We start from the raw sequence: 25,289 nt of genomic DNA, 5'->3' as shown, positions 1-25,289 counted from the left end.
GGGGGGGGGGGGGGACACCTATCACCTATATACAAAATCTAAGTATATGTGTATTAAAGAAAATGCTAAAGCTTTGAAATAGAAAAGATGAAACCAAGTGGACAAAGACATACCAGCTAACTGCAAAGAAAAAGAAAGTAACAGTCACTGTATGCTATCAAAGTTGACTTCAGAGGGAGAGAAATCAAAGTCAGCCAAACAAAGGTTATTTAAGGATATACAGTCAGGTGGCATATACTGACATTTTGTTCAACAACAGACTGTATACACAACAGTGGCCCTGTAAGTCTTAGCTATCCTGAAATCATGACAGGATGTGTTACTCTTATGAATATGATGATGAGGGTGTAAACAAAACTACTGTGCTGCCAATTATACAAAAGTATAGTAGCAGTACAATTATGAACAGCACATAATACTTACTAATGATAATGACCATATTACATAATGCCTATGTTACTGGTTTATGTATTATCTATACTTTTGTCATTATTATAGTGTGCACTCCTACTCATAGAAAAGATTATGCCATGTTATGCTAGCAGCAGCCTCAAACATATGTGTTTATTATGTTTCTTCATGCAATAATGTTGAATGACCTGTTCCATCTAGTTTTCTAAGTATACTCTGTGATATTGGCATGAAGACAAAATCATCTAATAACACATTTCTAAAAACATATCCCCAGCATTACATGATATATGACTGTAATGGATTCAATCCACTGCAAATATATGATCATGGTGGTGGAATGAGATGGACATATTTACTCTCAGTACATGTATGATTGCACAAATGTGCACCTCTGCATCATGTACAACCAGAGAAATGAAAAGTTATGCTCCATTTGTGTACAATGAAAGGAAATGCATTCTGCTGTCATGTATAACTAATCAAAAATTTTTATCTAAAAAATGTTTAAAAATAATAAATAATGAATGAACATTAAAAAAAGATATGGTCATAGCATTGTCTACACACAAAATAACAGCATTGGAATTCCTAGAACAAAAAAGACAGAAGCGACAAGAATAAATAGAATCATTAAAAATAGACTTTAATTTATGGCTCCCAGTGCATAACAATAAAGTATAACAGAAATATGTGCATAGGGAAATAATATATGATAAGAAATAAGGTAAACTCATTGAGATGTACTCAATTCTGTTGCTTTTAAGTAAAGAATAAGCTTCTTTTCAGTGTTTCTATAAGAATCATTTAAAAAAGAACCCCTCTTAGGACAAAGAGAAAAATCCCAATAATTCCAAGAAACATAAATGGCACAAATAAAATTATCAGATCATAATGCATTGAAACTAAGCATAAACAAATTAGGAGTAAATTTTGGAAATTTTAAATATATTCTCTTAAACAATTCTTACACTAGAGAAGATATTGAAGTCAAATTATTTTAAGAATTTTCTGGATATTTTTTTCTTGATTTGTACATATGAAGGGTAAAATAAGTTTTTCTAATCCACCCAGGCTCCACCTCTTGTCTGGCCCTAGTGACCCTCCCTTTCTAAATATTAATACACAATTCAAAGGGGCTGTTGTCTTTTCTATTGGAGAAAGACCATATTCTTCCTTTAGTGTGTATTCCTTGCTTTACCCCAAAGATATCTTTCTTCCTGCCCCCTCTCTTGATTGCCCCCATTCTCCCTTAAATATGTACCTAAATAAACCACTGTTTATGCATGTTGAAATTCTTTTTCATCATCTATGCCAACAAACCTGCTGGTCCTGGGTCAAGTTCCTGCTTCTCTCTGGGAACTCCTTAGATACTCCTTTGGAGACATCTCTTCCCCTTGTGATAGATGTACCATAATTTATCTACCCTTTCACCTCTTTATTGTCTCCAACTTTTGGAAATCACAAATAAAGCTGTAACAAACATCTTCATGTAGGATTTTCTGTGGACATAAGGCTTAAACTCCTTTATGTTAAATATCAAAGTGTGCACGAGTGTGTTAGTTTTGTAACAAATTGCTATGCTGTTTTCCAAGTAGACATACCATTTTGCCAACCAACAATGAAAGAATTTCTATTGCTCGAAATCCTTGCCAGCATTTAATGTTGTCTGTGTTCTGGACTTTATTCTTTATAATTGACATATTGGAGCATCTCATTTTTATTCTAGCTTTCATTTCACCAGTGACATAAAATACAGAGCATCTTAACATATGCATATTTATCATATGCATATCTTGTTTGGAGAGATGTCTGTTCCTGTCTTTTGTCCCCTTTTATTCAAAATATTTATTCCCTTAATATTGAATTTTAAGAATTCTTTGTATATTTTGAGAAAGAGTCCTTTATCAGGTATACCTTTTGCAAATATTTTCTCCCAGTGTATGGCTTGTCTTCTCATTTTCTTGACCTTGTATTTCACAGAGCAGATGTTTATAATTTTAATCAAGTTCAGTTTATAAATTCTTTCTTTCATGGATCATGCCTTTGATGTTTTATCTAAAAAGTCCTTACCAAATGCAAAGATAATCTAGGTTTGCTTCTATGTTAGAGATTCAACATTTAGGATTATCATGCCTTTTGAGGTAATTTTTCTAAATGGTATACGGTCTGTGTCTAGATTTATTTTATTTATGTATTTTTAACATATAAATGTCTAGTTATTCTGACAATACTTATTAAAAAGATTATCTTTTCTCTGTTGTATTATCTTGTTTCTTTGTCAAAGATCAGTTAAATGTATTCATGTTGTTCTATTTCTGAAATGCCTTTTCTGTTCCATTGATCTATTTGTATATTTCATTTGTTTGGTTTTTGCTTTTTCGCCAGCACCACGCTGTCCTGATTACTTTAGCTTTATAGCAGTTTCTACAGCTGGCTTAGTGTCAGTCTTCAGACTTCTTCTTTTTCATTATCGCGTAGGTTATTCTAGGTCTTTGCCTTCCCCTCCTAGAAACTTTAGAATTAATTTGTCAATATTCACAAAATACCTGGCTGGAATTTGAACTGAAATCACATTGAGTTTATAGATTAAGTAAGGAAGGACCTATATCTTGACAACATTGAGTTCCAACCCATGAACATGGAATATGCTCCATAAAATTCTTTTATTTCTTTTTTCATAGATTTGTATTTTCCTCATATAGATCTTATACAAATTGTGTTAGATTTATACCAAAGCATTTCATTGGGGGCGATGCTAATGCAAATAGTATCATTTTTAAGATTTCAAAAGTCTATTTGCTCATTGCTAGTACATAGGAAAGAAATTAAACATTCATATATTAACCTTGTTTTCTGCAACCTTTCTATACTCACAGTCTTTTTTAACTTTTTTCAGTTTTCTATATAGACAACTATATTATCTGTAAAAAAGAAGAAAAAGACATTTTTATTTCTTTATTCCCAGTCTGTTTGCCTTTTATTTCCTTTTTTTGTCCTTCAGCATTAGTGAGGACTTCTAGTACAATGTTGAAAGGAATGGTGAGAAGGAGTGTGCTTAGCTTGTTCTGATCCAGTGGGATGTCTTCTAGCTTTCCTTGTATTTTAAACTCCTATTTTTCATATAAGGAAAATATATTGAATTTTTATGTTAATTTTAAACCTAGATTCTTTAATTATTTTATTGCTTGTAGGAATTTTATAAGTGTTCCTATTGAACTTCTAGGCATAAAACTATATAAATACATATAATTTTACATTCATTATTCTTACTATTGTATAATGTAATTATTTATATATTTAATTGGATTGGTTTGTACCTCCAGAAAATGTTAAAGAGCAATATTGATTTATTTATTTTAATGGAAATGCATTTGGATTATTTTGTCAATTTTTTTTGCTTACTTTGGGGCTCATATAAATATATACACAATTATATTTCTAATGTTCTATGAAAACTACCTTGTGTGTTGCCAGGAAAAAGTTAGTTTATTCTGTAATTTGTGTTAGAATAACTGAGTAACCTAAGGGGAAAAAAATGGACTTCTACCTCACTCCAGATAAAAATCAAATCCTAAATATGAATATCAAAACTTTTAAATTTATAAAATTAAGCCATCAAAATGCTAAAATTGCAAGAAACCCTGATTGATAAGTGTATGTCTATATTATATAGAATCTTTTTATCTTTTCTCCCACCTTCACCTGCTTGCTCCCCTGGATACTTTTCTAAGCATGGCAAAAAATCCAGAAGCCAGAGAAGAGTTAGCTAAGCACATAAGATTTTTAACATTTCTAATTAAATTTGTTAATCTGCACAAAGTCACAAAACGTGATTCATTCTTTTTAAAAATCCACATATCACAAAGTCAAATGGTAAATTTTATACCTAAAAAGATGCCATAGTTATGGAAAAAAAATAACTGCAAAAATAGGAGTGCTTTATATAGGCAGTCACAAAAAAGGAAAAAAACCTCTTAAATATATTTAAAAATATGCTCTACTTTTTTATATAGGACAAATGTAAGTTAAAACTATATTATACTCCCATATGTGTCCCTATCGTGCTGGAAGTATTGAAACTCTGATGACACATTATGTTGGTGAGGATATAAGTAAATATAGTAAATACTAAGGAGAATCACCTCAGAGAGATTCATTTTATATTAATCATCAATATTACATTTTATTCTTTACACAGCCAAGTTCACCTTGAGAGTTTAATTCTATAAATATCTTATTTAATTCTATAAATAATTCTATGCATATATGAGAAATTATGTGCATAAAATATATTAACTGCAGCTTTGTTTATAATAACAGGGTTGTGGCTCAGTAGTAGAGTGCTTGCCTAGCACATGTGAGGCACTGGATTTGATTCTAAGCACCATATATAAATGAATAAATAAAATAATGATCCCTCAACAACTAAACAAACAAACAGAAAGATTAGAAACAACCTGAATACCTGTAATTGGGGAGCTGGTTCAGTATATTATAGCTTATGCATGCAATGGAAAATTACATAGCTTATAATAGAAATGAGTGAAATATATAAAAACTGAGATGGAATGAATTCTTTTGTTTATTATTAAGTGAAAATATAAGGTGAAGACAGCTGTATATTACGTTGCTATTTGTATAAGTGTTTTAATAGAATACATAGGAATATACATATAATCATATGCCAGCGAATACATATTACATACCTGGAGAGATATATATGAGAGACAGATAAAGGAACAAGGTGGAAGGAGACTTTGTACTATATTTTCTTTCAAATGTTCCAAATCTATATCATATATATAATATATAACATATATATATATATAATATATATACACACATATATATCTTCTATCAAAATCTAGTTAAAATAAGAATCTATATATATTCTGATATATGTATATCAGAATAATTTCTTTATGAGAAAATTTATCATATTTGTTATCCCTAAACTTTGTTTTCCAAATAAATAAATGCCATTATTATCCTGGTACCTTATGGAGGAGCTAGCATTTTTAGAAAAATCATTCCTTTTCCTTTGTTCTATAGGCAGCCTATTCTTCCAGGCCCAAAGCTAATTGTAGACTATAACAGACTCTGAAAAGTTTACCTAAGAGTATGAGAATAGAACTTTAGACTTAGGTCCTTCCTTCTTTCTGAGCATTCAGTGAAAAATATGGCCAGTAACCTCATAGCAATGGTAACCTCCTTCAGTGAAATTTGAAGTCCCTGGAGGACTCCTCACAAAATAATTATACCCAAAATTTTATTACTGCAGTTTGTGTACAGCAAAGCTATAATTTAACTGTATGATAGCTTGCTGAGCTCAATGAGTTAATGTGGTATCCAAATAAAATTTGAGCCTGAGCTCTGGGAAGTTTTGGCACAGTAATATCTGTGAAATTTGAGCTTATATTAAATATGCCTTAAAACAATACATCTGGGATTTGTCCTCTGGCATCAAATCAGGTCTGACTCTGCTAGATGGAGCTGTGAGTTTTGCCTCAGGTCTTTTTAATACGTTTAGCACTATTGGACTATAGAATCAGCAAGAATATCATTATTCTTTTAGTGAAGAAAAACATTTCAGTTCCTATTGAGTTTATGGCACTATCTGATCTTGAATCTTTTGTGTTTCTTACAATAGGAGATTTCTGCTGTATCCTATACCTACAACTATCTTCTCCCATCCCAGACCCAATCTATAATTCCCCAACCTACTTTTTCTCTCATTCTTAATCAGTCACATAAATGACATTTGTCTAACCTTAGACTTTTTTCCCACCTGTGTTCAGGTCAGCCAACCTTATCATGTTTAATGAAGTGAGTAGGTCACAGCTCTAGTCATCTCAAATCTCAGAGCAGATGAAGGACCACTTAGGACACCAGTGACTATTTGATTGGCCATTAAGGCTGACTGCAGCAACCTACTCTGACCTGCATGGCCAAGAATGACTTGTCAGGCCTAAGGGATTGCATATTATGTCTTCTTAGAGATAGCTCCTTTCCACTTTATCCTAGTTGACATGACTATACTATCTTTTGTGTCTGTAAGTGCACCATCTCTGTCTTCTGGGTGGGTTTCAGGGTGAACATCCCATTAGTGAAGTATTGGCAATTAACCTAATGTATTTTGGTTAAACTATATTTGAACAAATTTTTGATGTGGCCTAGCTCCTGTATCAGTAAAGCACAAGAGTTCATAAACATAGGATGCTGAACAGAATGCTATACAGGAAACACATTTGTTAAGAATTTTTATTAAGCAATTACTTTTCAATTTGAGGAAAAAACAAAAAGCTAAATCCTCAAGGTCATATTTCATGACAAGTATTATAAATATTAACAGCTCTTAATCTTCTCCCTAATATATCTCTGTTTTTTTCTTAGGGATTTCAACTGCAGAGTAAATGGTAATTAAAATGTGCAGGATGACAAGATGGAGCAAACAGTGCTTGTACCACCAGGACCTGACAGCTTCAACTTCTTCACCAGAGAATCTCTTGCGGCTATTGAAAGACGCATTGCAGAAGAAAAGGCTAAGAATCCCAAACCAGACAAAAAAGATGATGATGAAAATGGCCCAAAGCCAAACAGTGACTTGGAAGCTGGAAAGAACCTTCCATTTATTTACGGAGACATTCCTCCAGAGATGGTGTCAGAACCTCTGGAGGACCTGGACCCCTACTATATCAATAAGAAAGTGAGTGTTTTTTGTCAGGCATATTTTGCTGCTAATTGCCTACTGCATATGTTGGACCATTGTAGCAATGCCATACTAAATTAGCACAGTCTTAATTATCCTTCTATTTAGAAATAAGACACATTTGTGGGTGTTTTATGCATATGCATGAGAAGTAAATCAATTATAACATATGAAGCTGTCCCAAATGCACTATGACAGTTACCTAAAAATAAATGTTAGTTGTAGGCAGCTAAGCTAATGAGTTATTTTCCCCAGAAATTACATTTACTATGCAATTTATGTACTTTCTGCACTTGGAAATCTGGAAATCATCATGAGTTACAAAAACTTAAGAAAATATTAGTATTAATTTGTCAAGAAAGAAAATTCAATATTGTTGATTTTCTAATTTCTGTATCATTAAAAGCAATACATTGATCAATTTCCTGAAGAAACTTTTCCACATGGAAAATAACTACATCAACTGCAACTTTAAAATTAGTTGATATTTTGGTAGAAATGTTTTGACATTGGTAAAAATTAGCAAAAATGTAAAATTCTGAAGAACCGTTTATAAATGATATTTTAATGTATAAGTTTTCTGTATCCATGCTTGAAATGAATACCTGATATTAAGCACCTAATCTTTTATTACCAACATGATTTCACCAAACCAAAAAGGAATCACAGAAAGAAAATCAAAAACAAGGTTACTATATGGATTTTTAGTTTAATATATGACTTTGGTTAATTTGCTACATTTTATTATCTTTTTACCAAACCATACATTTGGGAACTCTGGGTGAAAGGTTAGAAAATAAATGTGACTAAACAAATAAAAGATTTAATTGGACAGGGGCCTTAAAATAGCCCCAGAATTTTTAGGGATTTTTTATTGCTACCACAGTTTTATTCGTAGTTAATGTTTGTTGAATGCACACACAAAGTTTGGCAATTTTACTATGTGAATTCAAGATGGTTTGTTAATCACTTCTAATTGACTTCTAAAGCTACAGAGGCAAAATCATAACCAAGAAGATGACTCTTTCCATGTTTACATTTTTTTAAACTCTTCAGGGTATAGTCACATTAAGTGTAACATACTTTTCTTTTTCAAAAACTTATTAACCCAATTTATGGCAGAGACAAAGAATCCTTTTCCATGGATTTCATTTTCTTTTATTTAACTTTGCTTTTTAACACTGTATTGTCAAACCTTAGTTTATAAGAGAGATTATCTCGTGATTGCCATTGAAATTATGAGAGAATTTGCAGTTCGTCATCAAATCAGTTCTTTGAAAATTACCTTAATTTGATATCTGAAAAACCAAAGCTCAAATTAAACAAACTGTGAGGGTTTTATTTGTATAAGGAATGTGAAACTGCAGATAATCCAGTTATTTAACATTGCATTTAAAATTCTTTAATATTTAAGTAGACTTTGATGTTTCCCACTCAGAAATCCATTCACAGCATGTAGATATTATTCATCTTATAGTCATTGGGTATATCCAGTCTCCTCAGAGGCTGTTCTTGTGATGGGTTACTTAACTACAACCACAGCAGGCCTGTAGCTACCCTCAGACATCCAGTTCCCGTTCTCGGGTGGCAAACACCATTTAAAAATTATTAAAGCCAAACGTGTCCACCCCTTCATCACACAGGGGTAAAATCTAGTATTCCCAACTCCTACGCTTTGTCTTTTTTTGTGAAAATATAAATGAGTGCTTTGAGAGGAACCAAACTTATTCATGTTGAAAAGGTACTAAGTCTCTATGTGGAAACCAGACCATCCAATCAATCTTTTCTTTTAAATAAAAGAGCTTTCAGACTGATAAAACCTCTTGTCTTGTGGGGAATTCCCCCGCTCTTGAAAACAATAAGTCCATAGTGAATTATATATAACAAAGGACATAAAGAAAAACAAAATAATGCAAACCCTTTCAAAATACCTAAAGTTCTTTAAATTGAGGATAAAAGACCATCTCTGAGGAAATGAACTGTTAACCAAACTTTGGTAGGCTCCCATCTAAACTTGCCATTAATATTGTGCATACTTATCTTCAAATGCATATTGTTTGAGGAAGAAAAAATATTCTGACATTTTGGAACAAATCACAGTGTGTAAGCAGAACAACTTGATAAGAGAAATATTGTTATCAGGAAGGAGTTTTCCCCAAGGTAAGGTACATCTCTTGCTTTCACATTGAGCTGACGTCAGGCAAATCTTCAAGTGTAAGTCATTTAGCACCAAAACGAACAATTTTTTTGCAGGGCTGAAATCCTTAAAAACCAACATGGCGTGGTTTATGCTCATGATTTACCTATGCATCTGACATTTCCTTCTTTTACATTTTTATGTTTTAAAACTTCCTGTAAACTGCCTGTGTACTATTTTCTAGTACACAGGCAGTTTACAGGAAGTTTTTAATTTTTCTTTTATAAGTGGATTATTTCAGTATTGAGGAATAATCTTCCTCAATTCTCAGTGAATTTTCTCTGATTAAACTTGGAGTAGCTTAACAAAATTTCAAACTTTTAAAAGTAACATTTCTTTTAATATTTGATAACTGATTTTATTTAGAGACTTTATCTGAGATTGGTAATGTGTTCTTCATTAAAACAATATAGTGCACACACAGTACTTTTGGTGCAGCTGAAGGGTCAAATGGTGGAAAAATCAGTAAGTAAAATGTTTCTTGGAGTGAGATTTCCCATGATTGATGATATTAGGGATATAAATCTGTTTTGCAAACTGAGGTGAAATATGGAAACATCAGTTAGGCCAGTGGCTTCCCCAAAGTCAAACTCTTGATACTACAGTTAATGTGTCATTTGATAACGTATCAAGCATCTGGTTTCTTTCTTAGTAACATATAGAATAAATAAATCAAGATGACCATTTTAGTCCCCTTGTGCTACTATAACATAATACCTGAGTTTGGGCAATTTAAAATGAGCAGAAAGTTAGTAGCTCACAGTTCTGGAGACTGAGAAGCCCAAGATTGAGGGACTAGCACCTGGGTATGAAAGGCAGTAAGTGTAAGACAAAGGAGAGCAAGTGTGGCCTGAATTCACCCTTTACAGTGGCATCAATCCTACCCATGCAGGTGCAGCCTTTATGATCTAATCATCTCTGAAAGGTCCCACCTCTTAATACCACAACAATGGCAATTACATTTCAACATGAGTTTTAGAAGGAGCTAACATTCTAGCAATAGCATTGACTGTAAAAAATGGTTTCAGAATCCAATCTTTATAGTTTGGGTCTAAGTGCAATGTCATACATGCAGGGACTTTATGTGAATGTAAATGACATAACACACTAAAGTTCACTGTGATCTTTTACAAAGACAATGTCCATGAGCGTATGGAAACATCACTGCTGCTGGTGTATTTTTCATTGACATATGCCCACATATTTTTATCCTCTATGCCCCAGTTTCAAATGTACAAATTATATAATATTCAAATATTCTACTAAAATTGTTAGAACAGTTGAAACCATGATCAGTGGTATTATAATAATAACTGAAGAAATAGTAGTAACCATCTCATGAACATTCCTGATGCAGGGAGCATTAGGTGTTTTACAGACTCTCAGATATTTTGAGCGTTCAGAAGTCCCAGGTAAGAACTAAGAAAAAAAAATGCTATCATAATAAAGTCACAGAATTTTATGTAATTCATCTGCCCTGAACAAGTGACCTTCAGAACATGATTCCAGGTTGGGTTTTTTGTTTATTTGTTTGTTTACTTTAGCTGTGTAATAGGCACATTTTGCTTGTGAACACATCTTTTCCCCCTTTTATGGGATGTATTTCAGTTTCTGTTCATAGCTCGGGTTGATGCACCATGTGCCTATACATTCAAATTCTTCACTTGCTCTTTATTACAGAAAATTCCTCTGTTCTCATGTCCTTAAAATTACAGATGACTCATTAGTACCATGGGAAGAAATATCCTTTTGACAGTGTGGCAGTTTACTGGAAATAGAATGAGATATTTTAGATCTGCAGGAAAAAAAGTTTGTTAATTATGCAATGTAGAAATGTGTTCACTTAAAAACTGTACTCTGTCCTTGACTGTCTCCTGATTGTCTCTTGGAGTATTTAAATACAACTGATCATCTTTCCGAAAACTATGTGCACTCCCTCTCTACTGAGCCTGCATTGGACTTTCAGTCTTGCAAGAAAGGCTGAAAATTTATGCCTGGTCTGTTATAGTTATTGGAATTTTAATTGTTATTTTAGGGTGTTATTTTATTATTTTTTGTTTGTGTTATTTTAAATCAGCCTGAGGAAGTTTTTTCTTGTAAAAGTAATTTAATAGAAAATCAGAAAAAGAATTGATAGTTAAAAGCTTAGTGTTCCACGAATTGTCATATAGACGGTGTCACATTGCCAATGGTTCTTTGCATATTGGCTCCTCTGTAACAGCCTGTCACCAGGCCTCTCCGTTTCTTCCAAAGCACTGAAGCTGACTTCTAAATCTTCCTTTTTCCCATATATCATTTTTCCTTTATGCCCCTTTCTTTTTTGTCTCCTTCCAGTCTCTGACTCAGAAAGTCCCAAGATGATAATGTTGGTAAATAAAATGGTAGTTTACATTTATTGGATGCCTTTCGTAAAGTAAGAGATCCTTCAAATGAAAGTGACCAAAACCAACCGAAAGTACTTTCAGGAGAAAAAAAGAAAAAGAAAATGTTTGGGCTCAGTCTGGTTTTACTATGAAAAGACTCTACCTAAAATGACGTTATCAGGACAGTCCTTTTCCATTTTGAGCTCTGCTTTTACCCACGCTGGCTTCATTTATAGACTGGTTATCCCACAAGATGGGAGAAATTGCCACCAGTAGTGCTAAGATAACATCCTATAGTCTAGTAAGTCAAGAAAAAGGCTCATATTTTCTTCAAAACCTCTAACAAATGTCCTAGAATCCCTTCTAATTAGGCTACCTGATATTCTCTGAATCAATTACTGTGGCCACAAGTATTTTTGGCCCAGGTTGCTGAGGAGTGGGTCATTTCCATTAGACCTACATAAGTAGACAATGAACATAGACTTTTTTCCTAAATTGAAAAGAATAGAGACAATTAGAAAATAAAAGACATGCTAGACAAGTCATAACAAAACCTATATATTCTATATATTATTCATCAAGATATTTAAAATTCTTATTTAATCCATGTGTCCTTCCAATATAGCACTTGTCTTTATTTAAAACTAATGAAACTGGAGTTAAGTAGTTTTCCTTTGACCCAAAGCTAATAAGTAAGAGACTAGGTTTAAAACCAGATCCACGAAGTCCTGTGGCCCCTTTGGGTTTGTGGTTATAGCACTAATGAGATCAGTGGAAAAGAAAAGTCGGTGGTAGAATCTTAATACGCCTACAACTGCTATCTTGCCCCTCTACTCAGGCCACTTTGCAAACCATAAGTCATGTCTCCTGGGCTAGCAGTGTTTTCAAACCCTGACTTCACTGCTTGAGCATCCCCTGCCCTTGTAAGAACTAAAATCTTGGTGACTCGGTGGTCTGGAACAGCTTCTAAGTGATTAGGATTACATTTCCCACCAGATTCTAATAGGGTACTAAGCATCTTTTTTCAGAGACAATCAGTCAAGGAAACTTAAATTGTGTGGCTTTGAAAGGAAGTAGCATTTGAATTTGGATCTGAAGACCCAAAAGGATGACAGAGATGAGTCTTACAGGGGAAGGGAATAACATATAAGAAGTCATGTAATAGGACTGAGCATAAAACATAAGCAGAGAGTAAGATGAGGTTAGGGAGGTGGCCTGGTAGATAAAGGCACATTTTAGCAGATCTTGAAGTGTTTGAAGTGTACCTTGAAAGGAAAATGAATTCTCTAGAATGTTGTGAGTATTGGAGTGACACGGTCCACATTATGTTGTTTAAAAAAAAAATCACTGTAGTTTGGCTGGGGTTATGGCTTAGCAGTACACTTGCCTAGCATGCAAGGCGCTGGGTTTGATCCTCAGCACCACATAAAAATAAATAAATAAAATAAAGGTATAAAAATAATTTTTTAAAAAATCACTGCAGCTTCTCTATGGAGAACAAAATGAACAATTTGACAAAAGAAAATAAGTTGGGAATCTTTATGGAGGTTTGGTCTAGTACTGTGACAATGGAAATAGAGAATGCTAGATAGACACACAATGTGGTTTTGAGGTATAATTTTTTTAAATTTATATATTTATTCTAATATGCTATACATGACAGCAGAATGCATTTCAATTCATAGTACACATATAGAGCACAATTTTTCATGTCTCTGGTTGTACACAAAGTCACAACATTCATGTCTTCATACATATACTTAGGGTAATGATGTCAATGTCATTCCATCATCTTTCCTAATACCATACCCCGTCTTTTCCCTTTTCTCCCCTTTGCCCTATCTAAAGTTCCTCCATTCCTCCCATGCCCCACCCCCGCATTCCCATTATGAATCAGCATCCACATATCAGAGAAATCATTTGGCATTTGTTTTTTGGGGATTGGCTTACTTCATTTAGCATAATATTCTCCAACTCCATTTACCTTCAAATGCCATGATTTTATTTTTTTAAATGCTGAGTAATATTCTATTCTGTATATATACCACATTTCCTTTATACATTCATCTGTTGAAGGGCATCAATGTTGGTTCCACAATTTAGCTATTGTGAATTGTGCTGCTATAGACATTGTTGTGGCTGCGTCATTGTAGAATGCAGTTTTTAAGTCACTTGGGTATAAATGAGTAGTGGGATAGCTGGGTCAAATGGTGGTTCCATTCCAAATTTTCCAAGGAATCTCCATACTGCTTTTTATAATGGTTGCACCAATTTGCAATTCCACCAGCACTGTATTAGTAGTATGCCTTCTTCCCTATATCCTCACCAACACTTATTGTTGTTTTTATTCTTAATAGCTGCCATTCTCACTGAGGTGAGATGAAATCTTAGAGTAGTTTTGATTTACATTTCTCTAATTGCTAGAGATGTTGAACATCTTTTTATATATTTGTTGATTGATTATATATCATCTTCTGAGAAGTGTCTGTTCAGTTCCTTGTCCCATTTATTGATTGGGTTTTTTGGTGTTAATATTTTTGAGTTTTTATATATCCTAGAGATTAGTGCTCTCTCTGATGTGCCTGTGGTAAAAAATTGCTCTCATTCTGTAGGCTCTCTATTCATCTCACTGATTGTTTCTTTTGCTGAGAAGAAGCCTTTCAGTTTGAATCCATCCCATTTATTGATTCTTAATTTTATTTCTAGGGCTATAGGAGTCTTATTAAGGAAGTCAGGGCCTAATCCAACATGACGAATATTTGGACCTAATTTTTTCTTCTATTACGCACAGGGTCTCTGGTTTAATTCCTAGGTCCTTGATCCACTTTGAGTTGAGTTTTTTGCATGGTGAGCAATAGAGGCTTAATTTCATTTTGCTGCATTTGGATTTCTAGTTTTCCCAGCACCATTTGTTGAAAAGGCTATCTTTTCTCCAGTATATGTTTTTGGCGCCTTTATCTAATTTGAGATAACTGTATTTATGAGGGTTTGTCTCTGTGTCCTCCATTCTGTACCATTGGTCTACAAGTCAATTTTGGTGTCAGTAACATTCCATTTTTGTTACTATTGCTCTGTAGTATAGTTTAAGGTCTGGTATAATGATGCCACCTGCTTCACTCTTCTTGCTAAGGATTGCCTTGGCTAATCTGGGTCTCTTATTTTTCCAGATGAATTTCATGACTGCTTTTTCTATTTCTATAAGGAATGTCATTGGGATTTTGATTGGGATTGCATTGAATCTGTATAGTGCTTTTGATAGTATGGTCATCTTGACAATATTAATTCTGCTTATCCAAGAACAAAGGAAAACTTTTTATCTTCTAATGTCTTCTTTAATTTCTTTCTTTAGTGTTCTGTAGTTTTCCTTGTAGAGGTATTTTACCTCTTTTGTTAAGTCAATTCCCCAATTTTTTTTTTGAGGCTATTGTAAATGGGGTGGTTTTTCTAGTTTCTCTTTCACAGGATTTGTCACTGATATACAGAAATACCTTTGATTTATGGATGTTGATTTAGTATCCTGCTGCTTTGCTGAATTCATTTATTAGTTCTAGAAGTTTTCTGGTGGAATTTTTTTGGATCCCCTAGATATAGAATCATGTCATCAGCAATTAGTGATAGTTTCAGTTCTTTTCCATATCCCTTTAATTCTTTCATCTGTCTAATCACTGTTGCTAATGTTTCAAAAACTATATTAAATAGAAGTGGTGAAAAAGGGTATCCCTGTCTTGTTCCAGTTCTTGGAGGGAATATTTTCAAATTTTCTCCATTTAGAATGATGTTGGCCTGGGGCTTAGCATAGATAGATTTACAATGTTGAGATATGTTCCTGTTATCCCTAGTTTTTCTAGTATTTTGAACTTGTAGGGGTGTTTTATTTTTTCACATGCTTTTCCTGCATCTATTGAGATGATCATATGATTCTTGTGAATTATGTTTATTGATTTTCATATGTTGAACCAACCTTGCATCCCTGGAATAAACCCCACTTGATTGTGGTACATTATCTTTTTGATATGCTTTTGGATTTGATTTGCCAGAATTTTATTGAGAATTTTTGCATCTATGTTGATTAGAGATATTGGTCAAAAGTTTTCTTTTATTAATATGTCGTTACTTGGTTTTGGAATCAGGGTGATGATATTGGCCTCATAGAATGAGTTTGGAAGTGTTCCCTCTTTTTCTATTTTATGAAATAATTTGAGTAGTATTGGTATTAGTTCTTCTTTGAAGGTTTTGTAGAACTCAGCCGAGTATCCATCTGTCTTAAGCTTTTCTTGGTTAGTAGGATCCTGATCGCATCTTCTATTTCATTGCTTAAAATTGATCTGTTTAACTTGTGCATATCATCCTGATTCAGTTTGGACAAATCATGTGACTCTAGAAATTTGTCAATGCCTTCAATATTTTCTATTTTATTGGAGTATAAACTTTCAAAATAATTTCTAATTATCTTCTGTATTTCTGTAGTGTGCATCATAATATTTCCTTTTCATCACAGATGGTAGTAATTTGAGTATTCTCTCTTCTTCTTTTTATTAGCATGGCTAAGGGTTTATCAAATTAATTTGTTTTGTCAAAGAACCATCTTTCTGTTTTGTTAATTTTTTCAATTGTTTCTTTTGTTTCAATTTCATTGATTTCAGCTCTGATTTTGATTATTTCCTGTATTCTACTGCTTTGAGGGTTGATTTGTTCTTCTTTTTCTAGGGCTTTGAGATGTAATGTTAAGTCATTTATTTGTTGACCTTTTCTTCTTTTAAAGAATGAGCTCCATGCAATAAACTTTCCTCTTAGTACAGCCTTCATAGTTTCCTAGAGATTTTAATATGTTGTATCATTGTTCTCATTTACCTCTAAGAATTTTTTAATCTCCTCCTTGATGTCTTCTGCAACTCATTGTTCATTCAATAGCATATTATTTAGTCTCCAGATGTTGGAGTATCTTCTGTTTTTTATTCTATTGTTGATTCCTAATCTTATTCCATTATGGTATGATAGAAGGCAGGGTAATATCTCTACTTTTTATATTTGCTCAGAGTTGCTTTTTGGCATAACGTATGGTCTATTTTAGAGAAGGATCCATGTGTGGCTGAGAAGAAAGTGTATTCACTTGTTGATGGGTAAATATTCTATACATGTCTGTTAAGTCAAGTTATTGATTGTATTATTAAGTTCTATAGTTTTCTTTGGAAGATCTATCCAGTGGTGAAAGAGATGTGTTAAAGTCACCCATAATTATTGTGTGGTGGTCTATTTGACTCTTGAATTTGGGAAGAGTTTGATGAACGTAGATGCTCCATTGTTTTGGGAATATTTATAATTGTTATGTCTTGTTGATTTATGTTTCCCTTAAGCAGTATGAAATGTCTTTCTTTATCCATTTTCATCAACTTTGGTCTGGTCTACTTTATTTGATATGAAGATGGAAACCCATGCTTGCTTCCGCAGTCCATGTGAGTGGTATGTTTTTTCCCAAACCTTCACCTTCAGTCTATGAATGTTGTTTCCTATGAGATGAGTCTCTTGAAGGCAGCATATTGTTGGGCCCAGTTTTATTTTATTTTATTTTTTAAAAAGATTTCTTATTTATTTATTTGTTTTAGTTATCAATGGACCTCTATTGTTTATTTATTTTTACGTGGTGCTGAGGTTTGAATCCAGGGCCTCACGTGTGCGAGGCAAGTACTCTACCACTGAGCCACAACCCCAGAGTTTGGGCCCATTTTTAAATCCAATCTGCCAATCTATGTCTTCTGATTGGTGAGTTTAGGCCATTAACATTTGGGGTTATTACTGAGACTTGATTTGTATTCCAGGTCATTTTTGTTTGTTTTTGGTATTTAACTTGACCTTGTTTCTCCTTTGATTAGTTTTTCCTTTAGGGTAATACCTCCCTTTGCTGATTTTCATTGTTGTTTTTCATTTCCTCCTCATGGAATATTGTGCCAAGGATGCTCTATAGTGCAGGCTTTCTAGTTGCAAATTCTTTTAACTTTTGTTTATCATGAAAGATTTTTATTTTATCATCAAATCTAAAGCTTAATTTTGCTGATATAGGATTCTTGGTTGGCATCCATTTTCTTTCAGAGCTTGGTATATGTTGTTCCAGGATCTACTAGCTTTCAGGGTGTGGATTGAAAAATCTGCTGATATCCTAATTGGTTTCCCACATATGTAATCTGATTCATTTCTCTGTGGCTTTTAATGTTCTCTCCTTATTCTGTATGCTAGGCATTTTCATTATAATATGTCTTGGTATGGATCTGTTGTGATTTTGTACAATTGGTGTCCTGTTAGCCTATTGTATTTGATTTTCCAATTTATTCTTCATGTTTGGAAAATTTTTTGATATTATTTCATTAAGTAGATTGTTCATTCCTTTGGTTTGTAACTCTATGCCTTCCTCTATTTCAATAATTCTTAAATTGGGTCTTTTTATGTTATCCCATAATTCTTAAATGTTCTGCTCATGGTTTCTTACCATCTTCACTGTATGGTCAATATTCTTTTCAAGGTTATATATTTTGTCTTCATTGTCTGAGGTCCTGTCTTCCAAGTGATTTAATCTGTTGGTGAGACTTTCTATTGAGTTTTTAATCTGGTTTATTGTTTCTTTCATTTCAAGGATTTCTATTTTTTTTTCTTTTTTCAGAACCTCTATCTCCTTATTGAAATGATCTTATGCTTTCTGTATTTGCTTATGTAGCTCTTTATCAAAATGATGTTTTGCTGCCTGCATTTGTTCTCTTATATCATCTTTTAATTCACAGAACATTTTGATTATGTACATCGTGAATGCCTTTTCTGTCATTTCTTCTGCTGTGCTGGCCATGGATTCTATTAATGTAATATCTTGGTTTTGGAGGGGCACTTTCTTCCCTTGTTTTTTCATGTTATTCCTGTGTCTTCCGTTTTAGCACTGCAGATCTGAAGTGTTACAGTTTTTTACCCTATAGGCTTATAGTGTTCCTGCAGGGTTCCAATACCTCTCTTTTAAGGGGGAGAACCATATTAACAGATCCCAATACAAACAATATACAGCCTTAAACCAAATAGCTGCTATTAATACATTTATGGTTTTGTCACAATAGACAGAAATGGTGAGTTTAATTATTATTTACAATATAAACAGTAGGTTTGCAGAAGGGTCAACCATTTCTGATGGAAGACAAAGAGAAAACCAGGGGTGAGGTGTAGGATGAGATGTTAAGGAGGTAGGAAGTGAGGATATAGAGTTATTAGATATTAGGAAGCATGAAAGAGGAATCTAAAAAAAAAAAACTGGTTAGTAGCAGGAGATGAGAGAAAGTGATTTGGGGGAGACAATTAAGTGGGAAGACAATAGTGACGGTGCAAAAAACAAATATGAATACTAAGTAATATATAAAAATGTAAAAATAGGAGATAAAAGAATATACAACACAACTGCAATATACTATTTAGACATCCCAGTCCTCAATAACCTAATTCATGAAAAGTACCTAGTTTCACAAATGTTGGGGATGTGAGGGTGGGAGAAGAGATAGAGTGAAAAGAGAAAGAAAAAAATCTCTAAGGTAGATACAAGGATTGTTTTCGTTGGAGATCAGTATCCTTCCTGCTTCCCTTCTCATCCAATAGGTGGGATTGTCTGTTGTTTGTTGGTATGTTCACCCTCAGGCTGGTGAAGGTTATTAGGGTGGAAGGGTTGGTCTTGGGGGTGGAGCTCCTGGAGGTGGGGTATAGCACTTGCTGGTCCCCTGTGGGAGAATGTACCCCAAGGATCTCCTTTGGGGTCTGATTGTTTGATGTGGGTTCCTAGTTATATCTCCTTGTATCGCCTATAGACCTCACAATTCCTGGTCTCTAATTTAGTCTCTAAACTAAATCTCACTCATTCCCTTCCCTTTTACTTCCCAATCAGGAACATTTCTCTCTGGAGGTCTTGTGGGCTGTGCTCTGGGGACTGCACACCTGTCACAAAGAGCTGTTTTGTATTGAGCAGTTCAGGACCAGGTTTTATGAGCTACTGAGAGCCACATAGCTGCAAGCACAGTGTCAGTTTAGTGGCTGCCAGGGATATGGGGGAGTTGTGGACCTTAATATTGCTTCTAAGCCCCAGCTGGTGTCTGAAGCTGGCCAGAGTCCCAAGTTGGAGGCAGCTGCTTTCAGTGATGGGGTGTCGGGTTGGGTGGGGCCCAAGGTGGTATTGGGCAACATGTTCAGGGATGCAGCTCTGTGGCTAGCAGCTGTCTCCATACCCTGTGTGGTGTCCCCAGATACAGGCTACCATGGGTAGGTGACTATGGGGCAGTAGTTGCAGTGTTCCAAGATGGAGGCAACTGGGAGAGCCCCATGTTGGTAGATGGAGGTCCACATGGGAGTCACGGCCAGAGGACCTGCGTGTGCGCAGCAGCCAGCTGTCCTGTGTGGGAGCGGTGGCTGGGATTCCTGCACAGGTGCTGATGCTTGTGATCCTACTCGGGCACCTGAAGTCCTGTGCTGACACTGAGGTTTGGGGTACTGTGAGGCATGGTGGCTGTGATTACTGTGTGGGAGCAGCTATCGGGGGTCCTCTAAAAACTTGCAGAGAAACAGTATTCCCAATACTTGAATCCCAGGTCCAGGAATGACAGAGAATGCAGCCTCCCTCTAGCCCTCCATCTTGGATCCCCAAGGTATAATGTTTAGGTGTCAGACTGGGGAAAGGTGATAGTACCATTTTCTGAGATATGAAGTTTGGAAGGAAAGATTGTACCTGAAAATTAGCGTTGTTTTGAGAAATAGAAACGTTCCTCTCTTTGTACATCAGACATACAGAGACACACTACTAATATTTTAACTTTTGTATCTATTTGATAATATAAAATTCACTGAGGATATAGACATATTTTATGTCATTTCATCCTCAGAACCACCCTAAGGTAGGTATCATTATAGTCCTCCCCATTGACATGGGGAAATCGGGGAGGAATAATTTGTTCATTATGTTCATTATTTAAAAATTTGTTCATAATTTACTCACACAGCAAATTTACAATCAAAATGTGACTAAAGTTTACTCAGAATTTCCAGTAAAAGAGAGACTAACTGAGCATTTAATAGTTAGTATATGAGACTCATCGTATGTACTGATGATTCAGAGCTGAAAAAATCCTGCACTTTCTGATTTTATCATTTAATATATGGTAGCAATCATATATATGTTTGTCCTCTCCACTGAGGCAGATGTCAAGGTATCCACAGCCCTGGCTGACAAGCTCTAGCCAGGCACCTGCAGGGTTGTCTCTCCAATAGCCCAACCTTCTGTTCCACCCATCTGAAGCAGAGAGATGAGCCATGTTATGGACTCTCTTCTCTGGGTACAAATTCTACTCCTCTATATTATCTTATAGCAGAAATTTTGAAAAAAACTGTGAGAAATTGATCCCACAGATCTGTTTTGTTAGATTCATGTAATATTGTTAAAATTTTTAAATTATTTTCCAACATTTATAAATCAGGAGATCTCTCTCTCTCTCTCTCTCTCTCTCTCTCTCTCTCTCTCTCTTTCATATGCACACACACAAACCCCAACACACACACCACCCACAAATAATTCATATTTAGATTTGTTTTGAAATATCAGATCTGGCATCAATGACTCACTTGCCAAAAATTATCAAGTACTTACAGTACCAACTGCCACCCACCCTCTGTGGACATTTTAATTTTTAAAAGTCCATGTCTTAGAGAGTACATGTGTAACTAGATGAATCCTATATATTACAATTGGGTGGGCTGCAGACAAACAAGTGTCTTAAGTTTCTTTCTAGGCTGGTTATACCTAATATAAAGGGGAAAATTGAGAATAGGAGAGAAAAAAAATTAAATGGCACAAATACTCACGTCAGAGACAGATCAAGAACCTGCAAGAAAACTTTTCATTCTCCAATAAGCCAGAGAAGGAGGGAAATCTTTGCCTCAATCTAAATGTTACAATAAATGGAATTCGATGCCATGGTATTGGTCCCGAATGAGAAATGTCCCCAGAGATCTGCACTAACAGGCATCTCTTGATCTTCTATACTGTTCTTCATACCCAGAACTTTGAGGCATCTTTTTTCTTGCCACATACCTGTCATTTGCCCCTATCTGCTAGATGCTGTTCCTAAGCTAGAAGCATACATATTGGAAAGGTGGATTCCACCTCTCTGCAGGAGCTATAGCCAGATTTCCCCCTCCTGATAGATAGGAATATGTCAAGAAGAGAGATTTATATGTTATATCCCAACTTAGAACTCTGTTACCATGTTCAGGTGTCATTCTTTACAAGATAAATTTCCCTGTATCATTAATTCAGAATTATATTTCATTAAGTATTACATAGGGCTGGATAGTAGCTCAGTGGTAGAGAATTTGCCTAGCATTTGCAAGGCCCTGTATTCGATCCCCAGCATCTCAGAGGAAGAAAAAGAAAACATTACATAGACTTTGGGGTCTGGAAAAAAATTACATATTTCCCTCTTGTTGAAAAATATATTCAAAGCTCAAAGTAAATGACTTTCAAATTTTCAGAATATAGCTGAAAAGAAAAACATGTTAAAAATGTTTATCTTTTATTTTGAGGCCAAGGGATAAATTTAATGTACCATAATATTGCTACTTTTTAATGCTGTTCATCAGAATAGCTCATTTTTCTGTTACTTTTTTCCTTTTCCTGTAGCTTTCTTTTAAGTTAAAGCAATAAACTTGAAGTCATTCCTGTTATTTGGCAATTTTCTGATTAAGTGTAGATGAAACACAAAGAGTTATGTCTTAATTATGTATTTTTAAAAATATAGGCTCTCTATGTATGTATGATATGTCAAAATATATTCTACTATCATATATAACTAAAAATAACACATTTTTAAAATAAGGAAAAAAAGTTGGGTTTAGGCAGTGGTATATTTTAGAAAAGGAAACTGCAAAATAGTGGATTATTAAATTCAATGTTAATCTTGACAACAAATTGTAAACAAATCCCTATCTATAAACCCAAATACAGGAAAAGATTTCAGATCATAATAAGCACTGCTTTATAAGTAATGTCTGCCAAACTATTGTAACATAAGTTGCCGGGTTTCTGTTCTCGCGACTAAAAGGCTCAGGCTCTAGTTAAACTAGGCTAACTGGGCTGCACAAAACAACCACACAAGAGACACAAATACCTTTTTCTTTGGGGTTGCTGTGACGGCTCCTCTGACTTTACGGGTCCGCAGAAAGAGAGAGAGAGAGCATGCGCTGACCCCTTTTATTGGGGAGAAGCTATTCAGATGAGGCAAGGGGTGAGGTTTCAGGGCGCTGAGTCTATCTTCATGATGTCCACTGTCAGCAGGTTGACTGACACCTGGGTAGGCCACACCCAAGGGCACAGTAAGAGGAGGGGACACACACAAGACACTTCCATGGAAGATTCTATCCTAAACAGGGCAAGGGGTTATATTACAAAGGAACAGGTGAGCATAGCTTCACCCATGGGGATGTAGCAAGATACACCCATTTCTGTGACTGAGCACTTCAGTACCCAGCTGGGGAGTGTAACTCAGTCACCTGTAAGGTTGGCCTCCCACAATAATTATTTCCTTATTGACCATCTAATTAGATTGAGGGAAAAGATTTTAATACTTGAATACAATATAACTATTGATAATTTGGTCAAGTACTAGTGATTTTTTTTTAATCACTACCTAACAAAAACAGACTGACAGCTCTGCTATTACAGAATCATCTGCATTATTTAATTAAAAATGATACAAGATACTATGCATCGAAATTTGACCAATTGAATTGGAATCACAACATCTCTGTCAACTAAGTACATTTATTATCATTTCTCAAATGAGGTAACTGAGACCCAGAAAACTAAAGTCTAAAATCTCACTCTAACAGACAACAGAGTCAACTTTTGAACCACACATCTGACTCCAGGGTCTGCCTTCTTAATAAGATAAATCCTACTTATAATTTACAGATCATTATAGTGTTGATTACCAGAAGTACTTATCAGTTTTTCCACATAACCACTTCCTTGTGTTTTCTTTAAAGCAAGAAATATTTTTAACTTGGCAAGGTTGCTAAAGAGAATCTGACCTAGCTGAAGGGTGAATGGCTGAGGTCTGGGTCTATGCTGTTCGATACAGGTCACACATGTGACTATTGAGCACGTGAAGACAGCCATGGCAGATTTAGAAGATTTGGAACAACAACAACAAAAAAGATGTAAAGTAACTCATAATTTTTGATATTGGTTTCATTCTCAAGTGATAATATTTTGGATATGTGGGTTAAAGGAAGCATTGTTCAAATTTATTTTCATGTGGTACTTAAAAAATTTACAATGGTATCAGTAACTCAGATTTGTATTTCACATTATATTTCTCTTGGACAATGCTGATCTAAGTAAACCTCCACTAATTTTTCTAAATTACTTCTGTTAGTATAGGTAGTTGAGCATTCTTTAGCTTATAAACTTCTTAGTCATGATGTGCATAACTTTGTTTTCTTTTTAGTTGGTAGCACAGGAATGTGCAAACATTGTGCTAAACAGTTCATACATGTCTTTTATATTAAAATCAGCAATTGAACTTAACATCAGGTTCATGCTACTTTGTAGCAATGTATCATATAGGCATTCAATAAATGTTGTTTGATTTCAGCAACTATACTTATTAAAAAAAATGTGACAAGCTAGGATAACCCCTAATGTGTGAATGTTGATTCCTGCAAAGATATCTGTCAAGTGACTTTTCCCATACAAAATCTACTTTTGAATTCAGTCACAAAGCCATGTTTCAAACTTGTTTCAGTCATACAATTATTCATATGTTAAATGGTGTCATGAATTTTTTATAGTTCTTTTATAGAATGCAATTAAAATGTTTGTTTCAGCCCCATAATAGATGAACTGAGGAACAAACTTTAAGATAGTCATGATGTGACAGAATTTTACTAAAAGTCACACTGTTGGTGCTGGTAAATGGACCATCATGTCAACATTCAGATTAGCTGCAGAGTGTAAGGAGAAACCTAATTCAAACTAGATGCTACTATATCCACCTTTTCTTCTCCATCAGTTTTGAACTGTTCTTTTGTATTGATGTGACTAAATGAAAAGCAAATTATTCTTAGGAATTGTGTAAATGCACAAAGTAGATTTAAGGGATGCTAAGATATTACTATGTCACCTAATATGTTCTTTTCCAAAGTAAAAAATTGATCCTCTATTGAACATTTCTTAAAATGTTGATTTGCTTAAAGTCACAAAATATTTGTTTATAGTTTAACGTATGGAGATATCTTGGCTAGTCTTTGGATTTTTCCCTCTTAGAGCTCTTTTCTATGTGTAAAATGCAGAAGGCAAGTGTCCATATGTTTTAAAATTCTGGAGTTACTCATTTGTTGTAAGTAAACAGTGTTTCTTTCTGACTCTTCTCCTCATCCTTCAAAACCATCAGTACCACTATTTGGAGAAACATGTGTCTGAGTTTCCTTAGATACACAATCCGTTTATTAATTCTTTAACAAAACCAGAAGCAGAGAAAATTCACCAAGAAAACAGAAATCTCTCTTCTTGACATATTCTTTTTTTTTTTTTTTTTTTTTT

The 25,289-nt window shown here is 34.4% G+C and overlaps 1 protein-coding gene across 9 annotated transcripts in view; it reads left to right on the top strand.

Moving 5' to 3' along the window:
• Positions 1 to 25,289, top strand: part of LOC107136895 (sodium channel protein type 1 subunit alpha) — a 939,664-nt gene that overhangs the window by 51,885 nt on the left and 862,490 nt on the right. For all 9 annotated transcript variants that reach the window (XM_048812402.1, XM_048812401.1, XM_048812399.1 and 6 more), the window contains exon 2: positions 6,808 to 7,120. In XM_048812402.1, coding sequence (XP_048668359.1) covers positions 6,857 to 7,120 — 264 coding nt within the window. In that variant the 5' untranslated portion in view covers positions 6,808 to 6,856. The remainder of the gene's footprint in view (positions 1 to 6,807; positions 7,121 to 25,289) is intronic.

The sequence above is a fragment of the Marmota marmota genome, unplaced genomic scaffold (assembly GCF_001458135.2).
Source record: "Marmota marmota marmota unplaced genomic scaffold, marMar, whole genome shotgun sequence".
NCBI classification, from domain to species: Eukaryota; Metazoa; Chordata; class Mammalia; order Rodentia; family Sciuridae; genus Marmota; species Marmota marmota.
Note: the sequence above shows the minus strand (reverse complement) of the source record. Positions and strands in the feature narration are given on the sequence as shown.